General features: G+C 36.6%; 2 protein-coding genes across 3 annotated transcripts in view; one reads left to right on the top strand and one right to left on the bottom strand.

Moving 5' to 3' along the window:
* Positions 1–18210, bottom strand: part of LOC147846472 (uncharacterized) — a 563173-nt gene that overhangs the window by 152136 nt on the left and 392827 nt on the right. The window lies entirely within an intron of this gene.
* The window catches only part of zeb1a (zinc finger E-box binding homeobox 1a), a 45222-nt gene that overhangs the window by 5443 nt on the left and 21569 nt on the right, over positions 1–18210 (top strand). For both annotated transcript variants that reach the window (XM_087241317.1, XM_087241318.1), the window contains exons 2-4: positions 10812–10973; positions 14721–14768; positions 18037–18177. In XM_087241317.1, coding sequence (XP_087097443.1) covers positions 10812–10973; positions 14721–14768; positions 18037–18177 — 351 coding nt within the window. The remainder of the gene's footprint in view (positions 1–10811; positions 10974–14720; positions 14769–18036; positions 18178–18210) is intronic.

The following is an 18210-nucleotide window of genomic DNA, read 5'->3' as shown; positions in this document are numbered from 1 at the left end:
CATACACACAGACAAACTACACTTGTAGCATTACAAGACATAGTGACTCTCTTAGGCTCTCTTTCTATATTTGTGTGTGTGCATATTTTATATGTAGCAGGTAAAATAAGTATTGAATGTATTGAATACCAGAATTTCAGGATAAATATAGCAGTTGACAAGAAATTGACCCAGATTTTGGTAAAAACCCGAAAGTTGGTATTTTAATAATATACAAGTAAAACAAAATAGAATAGTAGTTATGTGTAATAACAATGAAATGACACAAGGAGAAAGTACTAAACTTCTGAAATGTATTTAAATCTGATTTCACACCTAGACTTTTGTTTCGGAACCCGTCCCGTTTGCCCAGTTAGTGCAATTCGTTTGGCATATGTTAATCCAGCAATTGCGCTCAGATCTGCGCCAAAACAATGTTTTAGCTATTTTGGTCCGTTTAGAGCCGTGTAAAAAGCGAACCACAATAAGAACAAAGAGCAACATTGTAACTATTTTAATCACTGTTTTGATGAATGAATCGATTCACAGATGTGAAAGAGCCCTAACACTATGTGGTTTATTTTTTGTGACTGCTTCAAGATGCATGCATTGCTAAGGTGTGATCTTTTTTATTTTCCAGACTTCAGTAGAGTCTTCAAACCTTGATTGTTCTTTGGGTGTCTTCTGACCTTTAGTTTTTTTCCTATTGGATTCAGGTCAGGTGATTGGCTGGGCCATTCTAGCAGCTTTGTTTTTTTTTTTTTTTTTCTGAAACCAGTTGAGAGTTTTCTTGGCTGTGTTTGGGATCAGCGAGTACGTTTACATGGACACCAATAGTTTGATTAAGACAATACTCTGATGAAGAGTCAACCAAGTAAACAGCGATTTTTTTTATTAATTGAATCAGATTAAGGTCATAATCGAGCTAAACAGAAATGGAATTAAGGCATGTGGATTATGCCGATTTTAGTTACATTATTAGTCAAGTTTCCATCCACCTATTTTTATGTGCATTTTGGATATGCGCATGAAAAAACGGTTGATGGAAGCGACAAGATGTGCGTCAATTTTGAAAATGCGCATAAAAACGTATGCGCATAACTGAGGAAAAACTTTTAATTTGATAAGAAAAGAAAGTACATTGTAAAGTAGATGAAATGTTGTTTTGGTCATTCTAAAATGGCTTAACCGTTTCAGTATTAGTGTTATTATATTATTGATGATCTCCAGAATCAAGAGCGTCTGTGCTTCACGTCTCACACCTTCAAACGCCACTGCACGTTCACTGTGTCAGGATTGCCTTCTAAGGCGCAAGTCATTCATAAAATAAAGAAAACAGTCACGCAGCCTCTCCTACCACAGCAAATTCTGTTTTTACTTTTGATATTTGGCGCCAGTTAATCAGAAAGTGACGATTTTGTTCACTTTGACTCGTTGGATGGAAACGCTGCTTTATTCACTAGTCTTTTATGCGATATTCCAGTTTTGCGCATAAAGTTAATTTGCATTTTTAGATGGAAACATAACTAATGATGTGCAGTACAGACATGTAAACACCTTAATCAAACTATTATCATTGTGAAGGATTTTCGCCGCATTTTGCAACAGGATTGTCTATACACACATGACTAAGCATGGGCCTGTATAAGATTGTGATGATAACCTTGGATATAAATATCACGGTTTCACAGTATCACAGTATTGAGATTACTGCTCTAAAATATTATTTTTAAATGTCTGGGTAAAAAAGCAAATCCTTTTCCCCTTTCATACTCGCATCCACTATCTCATTTGTCAGGGGGGCATGAATGAAAGTGAAAGTGCCAAACTGCAGTTAAAGTCGACAAATTAAAAATGAAATGCACGAAATTACATGAAACTCTGGAGGAAATCTGGATAGAGTGGTGGTATTAATTTAATTTTGTGCTAAAACATGTAAAACAGGAGCATGAAAGGAACATTCAAAGCACAACTCATGTAAACACCCTAATCATATTATTGTCCTATTCAGATTAAGCTAAATACTTCCATTACTGATGTCCAAGTAAACGTAGTCATTGTCTTGCTGAAATATCCACCCTGATTTCATCTCCATCATCCGATAATGCAGATGTTGTGATTGAAGCAGCTAATATTCATTTACAGTGACATCTGACTAACTACTGTGAAATTTCAGCTGCTGCCTGGGCTTTTGCTTAGCTTTTTACATTTTCCTTTCTTTACGTGTTCAATAATTCTTCCTTGTGTCGTTTCATTTTTTCACACGAATGCGACACCTTTACTGTTGTTTTGTTTTCTTCTTCAGTTGTTCTGTTGTAGATTTGCTGCTGTGCTTTGGATCATTGTCTTGTTCATGACCCAATTTTGACTAAGCTTTAGCTGTCGGATGGGAATAGTTTTCACACACACACACACACACACCTGAAGGCTTCAGATAGGGCTGCACAATTCTGGCTAAAATGAGAATCACGATTTATTTGCTTAAAATGAAGATCTCACGATTCTGTAGATGTAAAATAAAGGTTAATTTGAGTAGGCTATTGTTACTGTTATTTCCCAAACATATGGTAAAAAAAAACACATTGTTATTGTAAAGCATTATTGGACCATTTTTTTACGAGTAAAGTGAGACATTTGTCATTATTAGATTCTTTCATTAAATTCAATGTTATAGAGTTATACTGACTGAACGATCACTGAACAATACGCAATAACTGAACGTTATTGACAAATTTATAACCTGTTAATCTCAGCCAATGCAGGTTCTGTTCACTAAAGTAGACATCATTATCTGGCACGCATCCTCTCTGTGGTAAACAAAGCTAACGGTCAGCTCACGTGCGATTTCACAGCCATGAATACGTCATTTCATGAAGACAAAAATGACATTTTTTAGTGAATTATACCTTATAAATACAATATGTTGACCACATTGCTGAGCATATAAAACAGGTCCTTTTAAACCAGGGGTGTCCAAACTCGGTCCTGGAGGGCCGGTGTCCTTTAGATTTTAGCTTCGACTTGCCTTAACACACCTGCAAGGATCTTTCTAGAAAGCCTAGTAAGAGCTTGATTAGCTAGCCCAGGTGTGTTTGATTGGGGTTGGAACTAAACTTTGCAGCACACCGGCCCTCCAGGACCAAGTATAGACATGCACGTTTTTAAATATATATTTTTCAATAGTCTACAGAACAAACCATCGTTATACAATAAGCTTGACTAATTACTCTAATCTGCTTATTTAACATTATTACCTAGTTAAGCCTTTAAATGTCACTTAAAGCTGTATAATAGTGTCTTAAAAATATCTAGTCAAATATTATTTACTGTCATCATGGCAAAGATAAAATAAATCTTTTTAATCTTTTTAATAAAACTTTTATGTTTAGAAATGAGTTGGAAAAAATCTTTTCTCCGTTTAACAGAATTTTTTTCAAAAAATGTACTGGGAGACTAAAAATTCTGACTTCAAATGTATGCATATATATATATATATATATATATATATATATATATATATATATATATATATATATATATGTAAAACAATTTGAAGACTTGTGGGACTGCCTTTATGCTTCTTTCTTTACGCTTAACATAATCAGCTGAATCATAGAGATGCTGGATTAGAATTGTGTAGGGGGTTGAATCGAGATTGCAATCTTTTTCGAATAATCGTGAATCCTTATATCCAGACCCTTTTAAAAAAAAGCAAAAAATTTCTGCTGATGTTTTGTTCAGGCATTTGATTAGCAGTGCCCTGCATATGTTTGTTAATGCTATTTGTTGTTGTTCATCAGTGGATATGTATTCATATGAGCAACATGAGTAGCACTGGGTAAAGTCTAGATCGGATACGCGGCCAGCTGGAAGTGCGATATGCACATCAATATAGCAGCATTTTTTATGACACTGTATAACAATATTTAATATTTTTACAGTACTGTGCCAGTTGGGTTTAGGGTTGGGGTGGTCATTAAAAATACAATGTATTGGGTAATTTAAATAGATAACATAAATAATACTCGGTACAACTACTGTTATTACATTGCTGAGATGGTTTGGTTAATGGTTAGGGTAGGGGAAGACATTAATAAAATATTAAAATTAAATAAATAATATAAATAACCATAACTACCATATCTGATCTAGCAACAACCACAGCACTGCGATATGTCTGTATCTGCACTGTTTTGGTGCATTCGTAGGCACAAGCTTATATTCTACTTTTTTTTTCTCCTTAGTGGCAGCATAGTGCACACGTTCACAAGCTCTGTGCACTAGTATATACCCTTGGTGCCTTTGCAACTTTCTCTATTTGAAACGAAGCACAGAGACATCCTATGTAACGTATGTCAGGAACAAAATAGAGCAAAACAAACACAGACCACATGCCAGTGAACAGTCGCAGACACACTCAAGGTAAATCTCAGATTTAATCTAAACAAATGTTTATATACTAATAAATTTATAAAATAAACTGCATATTTGCAGTTGAAACAAATATATTCTTGTCTAAAAAAAAAAAAAAAAAAAAAGTCTCAAAAATACATTAGGTTGTCCAACAGTATGTTTTAAACCAGTGTTTCTCAGCCATGTTCCTGGAGGACAACCAACACTGGATGTTTTGCAAGACTCACTAATTATAGGCTAAGGTCTAGATTGGATATGCAACCGGCTGGAAGTGCGATATGCACATAAATATAGCAGCATTTTTTATGACACTATACAACAAGAATTAATATTTTTACAGTACTGGGCTGGTTGGGTTTACGGTTGGGGTGGGGGTAGGCGTAAAAAATACAATGTATTGGGTAATTTAATTTATAACATAAATAATACTCTGTACAACTACTGTTTTGACGTTGCTGTGACGGTTGAGTTTAGGGTTGGGGTAGAGGTAGATGTTAATAAAATACAATAAATGGGAAAATTAATAAATAATATAAATAATTCTCGTTAACTTCTGGCCACAACCAAATCTGATCTAGCAACAACCCAATTATAGGTCTTTCAGTCTCTGCTAATGAGCTGATGATCTGAATCAGGTGTGTTTGGTTAAGGAGACATGGGCTGCATCGGAAACTGCATACTTCCATTCTGTTAACTACGCTAAATCAGTATGCGAGCCGAGTAGTATGTCTGAATTCATAGAGCTCGAAAATCAGTATGCGAGAGGTACCCGGATGACTTGCAACTTCAGACGAGATTCTGAAGTGCGCATCCCATGTGCTATCCCATGATGCCGCGTGAAAGAATTATTGAATAGGAGCGAAGCAACGCAACTGACGCAGGTAGGTCATATAATGATAACAAAATGGCGGAGGTAGTACGTGCGAATTCCATTCATACTTCTAACATTCATACTGTATAGGATGTACTTTTCTAACGGCCGAGTAGTACGTTTAAAATTAAATGCAGTACCTACTGCCTAGCAGGCGGTGTCAGACGCAGCCATGGAAAATGTGCAGAGCAGGTAGTCCTCCAGGAACGTGGTTGAAAAACTGTAGTGAGTTTAATCCACCGCTTGGCACTCCCTGTGGGCAGAGTGATACATTTCCCCAGACCAATATAGAATGAAGTGTTTGTTAATATTAAGTAGTGATCAAAGTACCATTCTCTACAGTTTATGTACTCTCTAAACAAGTTTATGTACTCTCTAAACATCTTTTTATTTGTGTTTTAGTTGCTTATCCCTTAAAATATCAGGGTGTTCCTATTTTAAACTCTAGTCTCTTACATGATGTCAGCATCTGTGTGTGTGTGTGCACATGGTGGCAGGTGCACTCTATAACAAGCCAAATCACCTCATCTCAGGAAATGTCACATGAAATGGAGGTTGCCTTAGTGACCTGATTGTGTTGATTATGAGGTCACACTGGAGCAGCTCTACCTGCCAACTTGCTCCGCTTCTCAGGTGGTGTGCTAAATCACACCCATAAAATCAGAACAAGTGTGTATCCCATTTAATGTGCACCCTAAAACAAATACATTTACTCACCCTCGTGCCATTTAAAGCCATTGTGATTTTCTAAAATCTGTTGGAGCAGATCAAAAGAGAATTGTCAGGCTGCTTGTTTTCATATTAGTATACAGGCAGATTTATGACTGATAAGAATGCATATGTACATTTTAATAATAAAAGACATATAATTAGGACATATTTAATTATTTTTACTTATATTTTTAGACTATATTATATGTGTAATTGTACTTTTCGTGTTAATATTATCTGTTAGGCACCTAGGGTCTGAGAGCAATTTCAATTCTCTGTATGTGCTATACACGTGGTTAAATTAACAATAAAGCAGACTTTGACTTTATTAATCTCTTCTTTACACTCATAACTCATCAACAAGGGCATCCATTAGACAAAATGTATACATTAGGAACAATTACCATCATGTGTGTGAGCTAAAAACATTATACTGCTTTATTATAGTACACAGATGCAGCTCTTCTGATGATATTTGCATCAAATAACAGGTACACATATTCAACGATATACTCGCTTTACTGCTAAACACAAACCATAGTATGGCATAGTACCACTTTTAGGTTAGTTAAAGGTGCTAATTGGAAGTTTTTGACTCTTCTAAAGCACAATAATACCATAATATTGTTACGACCTTATTAAAGTCAAGGAGTTTTTGCTTAAAAGGTGTAAGAGAGAAGACCAGAATTTGGTAAATAATAATGAATTAGAACTGATTTAAAAAAAGATAAACGTGGAGAACACACTTCAATCCTCAGCCCCAGAGTGAAGAGTCAACATGAAGTTCAGAAAAAAATCATCTAAACTTATTTAATACGAATATAGAAATTTTAACTGAAACTAGAGGTCAAAACTGAGTGAGTATAGCCTAAAACAACAAACAGAAAGCAGCTAAATAAAGTTTAGAGGACTAGTTTACCTAATGCAAAATCAAAGATGAAAATCAACATCATAAACTTCCCTGAGCTTCCACTCTCAACCATAAGCAGGCAAAAAGATATACAAAACAAAATAAGGCACTCACCCTTTAGGCACACTTTAAGTACACAAAATAATGAATAGGAATGAAGGCACAATAAAGCTAATTTGGCATTAGAGATTAATCCAAGTACTGCAAAATCCAACTACTGCAAACACTTGTGAACAATATCAGCACACAACACAACTATAAGTGAACAATATCACAAAAACCAACTGCTACACTTAAGAGCTGGGGAGAAGTGTTCCTCAGCTCACTAGCTTCAGAAGCCAGTATTTATAGCCATCTATAGCAAAACCACTCCGATTCAGACAGGTTCATAATGATTAGCAGCCGGGAGCTAATTAACCTGAGAGCCAGGAAGAGAGAGAGAGAGAGAGAGAGCAGGATGGAGCACAACACAATATGCAAGGCCTACACACAAAAAAATATGTTTTGGTTGTAACAGTATGTTTGCAGATATTTAAGAAACATGCTAAGTGAACATTCTTGTTTATCTGAAACACAATGCAAGTCAGATATTCTGCTTTAAAAGTGCGCATTTTGTGCCGGAACACTGTTTTTGTTTTGGTCATTTTAACCCGCCCAATGCCAGTTTAGCCAATTATATTTCAGCACCCTGGGTTGCCTTGTTGCAAAACCGCATATTTCATTCATTCATTCATTCATTCATTCAGAATGGCTCTCAAAGCATGCGACCATGACCGAAATGTGACCTCCAGTGGACAGTAGCAGACTCCAAAATGAGCCGCAGATTCAGAGTTCCACATGACGTGATTATTAATAAGCAACAAAATATAAATATTACAAGCGTAAACATTAGGTGAGCAGGTTACATTGTAACCCTTTGTCCTCACTACATGTTAGGTGATAAGATTTGCAGTGATAACCAATTTGCACCATACGAAACACGACAGAAATTGAAATGCAGCCATTCAGAAGCACAGAATATGCACTCAATCATGAAATGGTTAGATTTAGAATCTAATCAATACATATTAAACCTCTTTAACATTATTACATGTAGATGCCAAATCTCTAATATGTGTTGGTTTTGAGTCACAGTTCTAAAGTTCAATTTCAAGCAGTTTATTTTATTTTCACGATCTGCAGTGAACTATCTGCTGCTGCTTTCAGTAGTATGGCAATAAATGCCATGTAAAATGACATTCAAACTCACATTATTAGCATTTAACACTGAATAAAGAGGTGTAGAATACATAAGGTGTACCTAAGGTGATCACAGTTTATCCTGTTCTTCAGCTGCAAGAAATAGAAGCCTTTTCTAATATATAAATTTGAGGTGCTGGTTAGAACAAAAACTCCTTTTAATATACAGATTATTAACTCTATAGTTTGACATTGCCTATAATTTAGAACAAAGAGTTAAATCAGCCTTTGGGCTCGATCATCAGACTCGCTGCTTAATCTGGCAACCTGCGCTTGCGTTTGTTTTTGATCCAGGAATTAATACCTAGTTCATCCACTGGGTGTCAATCTTACATGCTGCACCTTTAAGTGTCCCATGGGATGTTAGAGTAAATAAAAAACGTCATAAGCTATTCTGGTGACCTTAAAAGTTCAGGCAGAAATTGTCAGTCTTGTTTTTTGTACTTTATGAAATCCACCAGGGCGATGCGGTGGCGCCGTAGGTAGTTCTGTCACCTCACAGCAAGAAGGTTGCTGGTTTGAGCCTAGGCTGGGTCAGTTGGCATTTATGTGTAGAGTTTGCATGTTCTCCTGTGTTTGCATGGGTTTCCTCTGGGTGCTCTGGTTTCCCCCACAAGTCCGAAGACATGCGGTATAGGAGAATTGTGTAAGCTAAAAAAATTGACTGTAGTGTATGAGTATGAATAAGAGTCTATGGGTGTTCCCCAGTGATGGGTTGCAGCTGGAAGGCCATCCTCTATGTAAAACATAAGCTGGATAAGTTGGTAGTTCATTCCACTGTGATATAATATGTGATATCAATGTGATATAATAAAGAGACTAAGCCAAAAAGTAAATGAATGAATGAGATCCACTATAATTTCAGAGATCATCACAGAGCTTCCTTCCCTGGAACAAGAAGATTCATTTTGACAAACTGAAATGTATTACTATCAGAAATAATATCATTTCAGATTACCTCACATTGGCTATATAGCTGTGCAGAAGAAAAAAAAGTTTCTTCATTTCCAAAATGGGATTTTGAAGGAATTTAACATCTGTGGTTTACATCTGTGTTGTAAAAAAGCCATAGCCTTATCCCTGCTTTGGCTTGGACAGGTATGTAAAATGAATCTGTACAGGTCATTTCAAGGAACTGAAACCTTTAAACAGGAACTTTTGCATAATCAGATCACTTTTACACCATGTCCTGTTGACATCCTCTGTTTCTACTAGAAGGAACTGGATGAGCTCCTTAAAAACCAAACATGTTTAAACCTAAACACACCAGAAACATAAATTTGACACATGAACATCTGAAAGTGTTCTTCATATGCCAACATGTGTGTACAAGCACACGCATATCAAATATGAGCTCTCCATGTGCATGTTCACATTCAAAAGGCATTTGAAAACTGGAGCCATTGCATTCAGGGTTTTTCTTGCATAGAGATGTATATTCAGCAAAAATTAACACCTCTGCCTTTTGACAAAAATCAGACAAGCAGTCACAGCTATCATAATACTCAAGCCCTGGTCATGTACAGTTGAAGTCAGAATTATTAGCCCCCCTTTGAATTTTTTTTCTTATATATTTTCCAAATGATGTTTAACAGAGCAAGGACATATTCACAGTATGTCTGATAATATTTTTTTCTTCTGGAGAAAGTCTGATTTGTTTTATTTTGGCTAGAATAAAAGCTGTTTTTAATTTTTTAAACATTTTTATTTAATAAAAAAAATAAATATATATATATATATATATATATATATATATATATATATATATATATATATATATATTTCTTAAGCTTAATATTATTAGCCTCTTTATATATATTTTCTCGATAGTCTACAGAACAAACCATCAGTATACATAAACTTGCCAAATTACCCTATCCTGCCTAGTTAACCTTTTAATGTCCCTTTAAGCTATAGAAAAGCTATAGAAAAGTTGCACTTTAAGCTGAATACTAGCATCTTGAAAAATATGTAGTTAACTATTATTTACTGTCATCATGACAAAGATAAAATAAATCAGTTATTAGAAATGAGTTATTAAAACTATTATGTTTAGATATGTGTTGAAATCTTCTCTTCATTAAACAGAAATTGGGGGGAAACAAACAGGGGGGCTTATAATTCAGACTTCAACTGTGTCTAATTCCATTTAATGTCATCCTTAATGTTTTACTTGATAAGATTACAAGAATAATGCAAAATGTCTTTGATTCAAGTAGCAAAAATATCATGATTGGGAAACCACCTCCGCCTCATTATGAGACAGGAAAAACCCTGGGATTTAAGGGGGGTGGGGGGGTCAACAAATCAAATGCTAACATCAATGCATCTGCACTAACATAACATAAAAACACTGCTTATCCTTCTTTATATTCATGTCTCTGATGATGTTACCTTTTCTGGGCTGTAGGAAACTGATCTATTTTTAGCTAAATGTCACTTCCTGTCTTGATGGCACATATCCTACCTTTTATTGAATGCATATATGTGCATATTTTGTACAGAAACCGATTACCAAGCCATAGCCACTTGAATAAATTTAACAAGTTGCTTGTTAGGAAACAAAAAGGTGCTTTATCAGTACCAAAATAGACCGGAGTTCAAAGCTAGTGTGGAATTTTCTATTATTTTGTCATTGGGAACGTTTGTGATCCTAAACTTACAGCTCATTATGTGTGTCTGATGTAGTGAGGAGTCTTTGCAGTGTGCCGGAGGCGACCTCAGATTCAGATGATGAAGACAAACTGCAGATTGTAGAGGAGGACGGTGTTGCTGAGGATCTTGACCAAAAGCCAACAGTATTACAGCTGAAAGCAGCACAGCAGAACTCTGACACGTGCACACAAGACGGTGAGTAAACAAACAATCACAGACTGAATTAGAAACACAATGCATTTTTCTAGTTGATTCTTAGAAGCAAAACTCACTACTTCGGAAGTAAATGCAGTTGTAACAATTTCATTGGAGTATTTTGTTGCAAGAATAAGGATGATTGATGTATGATAGATAGGCATCAGGTCTTATTACTACGGTGGCCGGGAAGTGCAAAACAACATTACAAAGTGTGAAAGCTCGGGACAAATGTACATTTTGAAAAACATTTTTACCTATCATCAGGCACAATCACATAGGAAAAACAGTTTTACCAAGGACGAAACAAATTTACATTTCAGAAAAAAATTTACAAGACGCAAAACACTTTTACAAGTCCCGAAACAAATTTACAATTAGAGATTCCTTACGGAAAGGGAATGTAGCACGCACCAGAAGTGACGTGAAATGTACCACACACCGGCGGTTACGCGGGGAAAAGTTGTTGTTGTGTTATTTATTTAGAATTGTAATTTTTATTATCATTTGTTTTATCATATATATTAAGTTTAAGCTTGAGTGTTTTCTTTCTACCTCAATTATGCACAATCCACACTCCAGATCAGTAGGTGGCGGTAATGCACTTGTTCGTGGCTTGCCAAATCATCATAAAACACTAGAAGAAGAAGAAGAAGTTGTTGTTGTTGTTGTTGTTGGCGAGCGCAGTAAATTTGTGCTGTGGCGTACATGGTGTAAACCAAGTTTATTGTGACCGAACATGGACTGCGGTCGAGGGTTGTTTTGGCCGTTTTGTGGATAACACTTGAGCAGCTTAACGCAGTTTTGCTTTACGTGTGGTTGGTGTTTAGAGTTTATAATGGACGCGGACCAGACGGAAACACCAGACATACTGCATCAGTTTGTTCAATATTTTAACGAGGGCCACTCGTACGCTGTAATCATAGACATGATGTCAAGTTTACATGGTGTAAACATCTGCTTGAGGACTCTTAACAGTAAACTGAATATAGCTAGTGTTACGGTTTAATTGCTGTCCTTGTTAACTGAGGCCCCTTTCCAGATGTAAACTATTCACGTTTGCAGATTCGTCACTTTTTCACAGCAACAAAACATGCCCAAACCGAATAAAGACTCTTATTATTTGGTGTCAGTGTCATTGTAAACATTATTTATTTGAATATTTGTGACTGAACAGTATGAAACCTAAATTAATGTAAAGAAATAATTATAATTTACATGTCTTCAACAGGATTCAAACACAAGTCAAAAGGTTCTGCACAAGTATCAAATGACCTATCTAACTAAGCTACTCAGGTCTACAGATAGGGGTCAGTTTTGATATCTTTATCAGTCAACAAGTGCCATGCTTTGATTGTTTCCATGTACTTGCGTTTACATGTTTCTACATACTCTCGCGCTGATATTTTCTAGGAACAGCTCTAATATGTTTTAATCACAGTTGGTCAAACCATGATTTTTATAGTTGTAGACTTGTGGAAACCTGTCTACAAAGTCACACACAAGCTGGATATTATTGATATTTTTTAGTGTGTGTGGTACATTCCGGGTCACTCCCGGTGTGTGGTACATTCCACGTCACTTCCGGTGTGTGGTACATTCCCTTTCCGTAAGGAATCTCTAATCGTAAATTTGTTTCGGGACTTGTAAAAGTGTTTTGTGTACATTTTCTGAAATGTAAATTAGTTTTGTCCTTGGTAAAATTGTTTTTCCTATGTAATTGTGTCTGATGACAGGTAAAAATGTTTTTCAAAATGTACATTTGTCCCAAGCTTTGTAAAAGTGTTTCACACTTTGTAATATAGTTTTGCACTACCCGGCCACCGTATACTACAGAATCTAGGACCCTTTTTCCACAAAGAATTAAAGGGATAGTTCAGCCAGAAATGAAAACTCTGTCATCATTTACTCTTTGCATGTTTGTTTGGGCAGGTGTGAATGTAACAGTCGCATTCGAGTGCGCACCAAAAGCGAGCCAAAAAAGCATACAGAGACCTCCTTGAAGAGGTGGTCTCGGTACGCTTTTAAACAAACCCTGGAGTGGTTCGTTTGTGGTGAGAACATGATCTGAACTATAACCCAAACGCAAAAACTACTGCGCCTTTTTGGACTAATCCAGCTGCCGTAGTCCGATGCACTGTACATTTTGGGATGTGGAGGAAAAATATTTGTCGACAGCGCTTTACCAACAAAACATTACATGATGGATCGGTAGTAATATTTTCAGAAGCTGACCATGTCGCAGTTTAACATTTAATTCACACCTCCTCCTAAAGTGACTTGCGATGCATTAAAACATTGTTTTCCAGCCACGCTTCATTCTCAAAATGTATAGTTTGTCAAAAAAAATTTATACCAACCATATAGTATACTATGAGCAGGGAAACAATCAGCCAGCGCGGTCATCACTGCAAAAAAACAACGGTTTGTTTACTTGCAGGAGTTCCATTGGCATGTTAATTCTGACCAATCAAAAAGCAGTTACGCAAATACGTTCAATAACATCTGGCCAATGAGAGATGTGGATTTTGTCACATGACTGCATTTTGGTTCTTTTCAACTGTTTCAGACCAAAGCAATCAGTGTGGTGTAAAAACAAACCAAAAACGGCAGAAAAATGCTACAATGTATCATTTGTTGCCTTTAGTCTGGACCAAGTGTACTGAATCACAAATGTAAAAGTTCTCTCACTTACTGCTTTCAAGCATTCTTCAAAATATTGTAAAAAAAATTTTTGTACAACAGAAAAAGAAACCCGTGAAGTTGTTTAGAACCACCTGAGTAAATAGTAAGTAAATGTAATGTAATGTGTATTTATATAGTGCATTTATCCTGTTTGGCCATTAACACAAAGCGCTTCACAATCATGAGGGGGGGTCTCTCCTCACAATCACCAGTGTGCAGCATCCACTTGGATGATGCGCCGGCAGCCACAGGACAACATACCAGTGCGCTCAACACACACCAGCTATTAGTGGAGTGAAGAGACAGTGATAGAGACAATTTGGTGGATGGGGATGATTGGAAGGCCATGATGGGTAACGGCCATTAAAGGGAATTTTGCCTGGGTTACACTCCTACTCTTTATGTGAAGTGCCATGGGATTTTTTTATGACCACAAAGAGTCAGGACTTTAACGTCTCATCCGAGAGACGTCACTCACAGTAAACTGTCCCCTTTACTATACTGGGGCGTTAAGACATTTTTCACATTTCACATTTTAGGTGCTTTATTGGTATGACAAACAACTGTACATTCGTATTGCCAAAGCAGTGCAGCAGTAGTGCAAACAAATATGAACATAAAATATAATATAGAAATAAAGCAAAGAAATGTAAAAAATAAAAATAGAATATTAAAAATAACAATATATCAAGACTCTCACAGATCAAGACTCTCATATATTAAGACTCTCACAGACCGCAAGTTGAGCGCAATCACTTCAACAGCAACCTAGTTTTCCCATGTACACTTTTATTATTGGGTGAACACTCCCTTTAAGATGTATTTTTATTAACCTGATCATGAGTGAATGATGCTAAATCCAGGCGTAAATGGGAGCCTGTCCACTTTAGACCACTTCCAGAGGCTGACAAAATGCATTTAAGAAGATCGATTTCATACTGTCCTCTGTCAAATGTGTTCAGACAGACACCAAAGACCAACTCTCCACCTAGCTATCTACCAAAACAAGGTATTGATCACTTGTTCAAATTATAATTGAGTTGTTTTTTTTCCTTTCAACAGATGGCAGCCTGGGGCCAGAAACTTTAATACGAGAAATAAGGGTCAAAGGTCAGTGTAATGCAACACACTTTTATCCAATCAGTTCATTTTATATGCTGGAATACTGCACTACCTTCACTAAGATGTTCAGTATGACTGGCAGGATGATTCATTTATGACAATCATGATCTGCAGTCTGAATGAGTTCACATGTAGACGCAGACTCCAGACAGATATTTTAATGAGAGAACACATGTTTTAATTTGTCATGCATCTTGAAATGAGGCATGTGTTTCTGTTTGAGTTTGTGGTTCTCAAAATGACTTGATAGTCTAGTAGTTTGTGATTTAGTTCTTGTCAGTCGTTTTCTCTGCAACTGTTTACAAGTCATGAAGTGTTCAGGCGTGCATTGTATTCCAGCCTTAAGAAGGGGCATTTAAAGATAGAACAGAAACAGGGAAGTGGAATCAGGATATATAACACAGTGTTTTAAATCACGCTGACATTATAATTGCTATTGAAATTAATGGTAAAATGATTTCGGAAAAGGTTAAACAGCTGGACTGTGATGTCTGTTGGTGTTAGGTTAGGATGGCTGGATCAGGTGTGCGTGAGCTTATTTCTCTCTCTCAGGGTCTAATCCAGGGGTAGGCAACCCAAAATGTTGAAAGAGCCATATTGGACCAAAAAAAACAAAAAACAAATATGTTTGGAGCCGCAAAAAATGTAAAGCCTTATATAAGCCTTATAATGAAGGATACACATGCTGTATGTATCTATAGTAGCTATATTAGCCTACTATAAAAATGACTAAGTTGGCTACAAATACATAATGAGCCTTAATGATTAAATAGCCACTGATATCAGGTGGTTGGTGTTTATTTCGTTGTCATTTAAACACTTCAGCACAGCCTCTGGTCTTTCAGTGATATTAATTTGATCATTTCTTCTTGCGGTCCATCAGAGTTCACATACCTGCATAAAAGCGCATTGAATATCGGTCACATCACAGGCAATTGAGTATGCTGGCACTGAATTAATGTCCTTGGTTTGCTGATCGGTGATGTTACCTGCCAATTTAATAGCCCTTTCCTTCACTGTCTTAGCGGAGAGAGGTATATCTTTAATTTTTTGTATTATCTTGGTTTTGTTGTTGAAGTCTGCAATTACTGTAGGTGTTCTAATATGTTGATGAATGACTCCTTCATGTAGTCACCATCTGTGAACGGTTTTCCATGCTTTATTATCTCCCGGTTTGTTTACAACAGCCACCTGCCCGGCATCCCGCCCTGCTGATAGAAACCTGTGTCGCAGGCTATGAGGCAAATCTTCGTTGACAGAAATGTTGAAATTAAATATTAATTCTAGATACTTTTACAGCATTTGAAAACGTTAAAAATGTTTGTCCTCCTATAGAAATCATATTAAAACAAAAATATATACTAACCTTCCCCATCTTTTTGAACATTTTTGAAAAAACTTCAGGGAGCCACAAGGGCAGCGCTAAAGAGCCGCATGCGGCTCAAGAGCCGCGGGTTGCTGACCCCTGGTCTAATCATTTGTAATGTGTCACCTGGTCCTTACGGGCCTCCATAGCACAGGGCGTGGGCCCTACTGGCCTTTTTCCCAGTCAAATATAAATACACTGTAGTATTACCAAATTGCTACGTTACCATCCAACCCACAAATGTAATGTGTGTGTGTGTGTGTGTGTGTGTTATTCCATTTTATTTAAACTCTGTATGTATTTCACTAAACTAGGCTGCAGTCAGTCCTGCGGGACCTTAAAAATAGCTGTATCAAATTTAAGACTATTAAAAAAAAGCTTAAAAGGCTAAGGAAAGTCTTAATTATCATTTCAAGGGGTCTTAATTAACATTATGGTAAAGCTTAATGCAAATATTTAAAGGCTAATGTTTAATGTCATCTTGAGCACTGCACTTTTCAAAGTAAAATGGGGTGATGTCCTTTCGACACACTTGTATACATATAAAAAAAATGACACATTTTATACCACTATTTACAGAAAACAATTTATAGACCAAACATCTTGCCAGACGTATTTAGAACAAGAATCATTTGATGAGATATTTAAAGAATATATTTGAAGGCACAATGTATAATATCAAAATCAAAACCAATAGATATACAGTGCATCCGGGAAGTATTCACAGCGCTTCATTTTCACTTTTTTTATGTTACAGCTTTATTCCAAAATGGATTAAATTAATTTATTTCCTCAAAATTCTACACACAATACCCCATAATGACAATGTGAAAAATAAAAAACGCCCGAGTATAGTGACAGGGACTCTATTTTGCTTAGTGAGCGCCGTCTTTCGGATGAGACGTTAAACCGAGGTCCCGACTCTCTGTGGTCATTAAAAATCCCAGGATGTCCTTCGAAAAGAGCATCCTGGCATCCTGGCCATATCCTACCACTGGCCTCTGTCCATCATGGCCTCCTAACCATCCCCATATGATCATTGACTTCATCACTCCGTCTCCTCTTCACCAATCAGCTAATGTGTGGTGTGCGGTCTGGCGCAAAATGGCTGCCGTCGCGTCATCCAGCTGGATGCTGCACACTGGTGGTGGATGAGGAGATTCCCCCTATGTGTAAAGCGCCTTGAGTGCCCAGAAAAGCGCTATATAAATGTAAGGAATTATTATTATTATTATTATTAGCATCTAATTTCTTACAGGACACATTCTCTGTTCTCGCGGTCTCCCGAGGTAAACTGACAAGACCAGTCTTCACAAGAATGCAAGTCTGTTCTATGCGTTCTAGGAATTGAGAACCAGCCACTGTGTCATGAAGTCACCTTTGTTTGTTGTGAATAAGCACCCTCTGGTGGAAAAAATTACACATCGTGCCATTAAGGATTGCACTGAAGACCCAAAATAATCGTTTACCTTTTTAAAATCCTTGTATAGCTTAAATGTTACCATCGATTTCGCTCTACCCCACCCATAGAGTATGCATTTTATTTGTCCAGATCATAAACCACAAAATGATCCTCTAGCCTAAAAAAATCTGTTGTTTGTATGCACATACAGTTTAAGGCAATATTATTAGCCCTCCTCGTATTTTCCACAGTATTTCCTATAATACTTTTTCTTCTAGAGAAAGTCTTATTTGTTTTATTTCAGCTAGAATAAAAGCAGTTTTTAATTTTTTAGTTATAAAAACTATTGTTTAGAAATGTGTTAAAAAAAATCTTCTTTCCGTTAAAAAGAAATTGGCAAAGCAGCATGCAAAAATTGATGCAAAAGCTAACAAGACAGTGTTTGTGTGCATTTCAGTCGATCTAATCTGCCTGTGTGTGTTTGAAAGAGGAGTGCGTCAGTGATGAGGAAGATGGTGCTCAAGATGAAGCAACCAGTGAGGAAAAGCAGACCAAAACCGAGCCTGTTTACCCAGATGCAGCAGAGGAGCATCAGAGAACGCCGGAGCGAGGAGTCCACGATGAGAACGGTACTAAAACAAAACGCAATCTCATAGTTTAAA

This window comes from Danio rerio, chromosome 2 (assembly GCF_052040795.2).
Source record: "Danio rerio strain M-AB ecotype USA chromosome 2, GRCz13ab, whole genome shotgun sequence".
Taxonomy (NCBI): domain Eukaryota; kingdom Metazoa; phylum Chordata; class Actinopteri; order Cypriniformes; family Danionidae; genus Danio; species Danio rerio.
The sequence above is the reverse complement of the archived record's forward strand: the minus strand, read 5'-3'. Positions and strand labels throughout refer to the sequence as shown.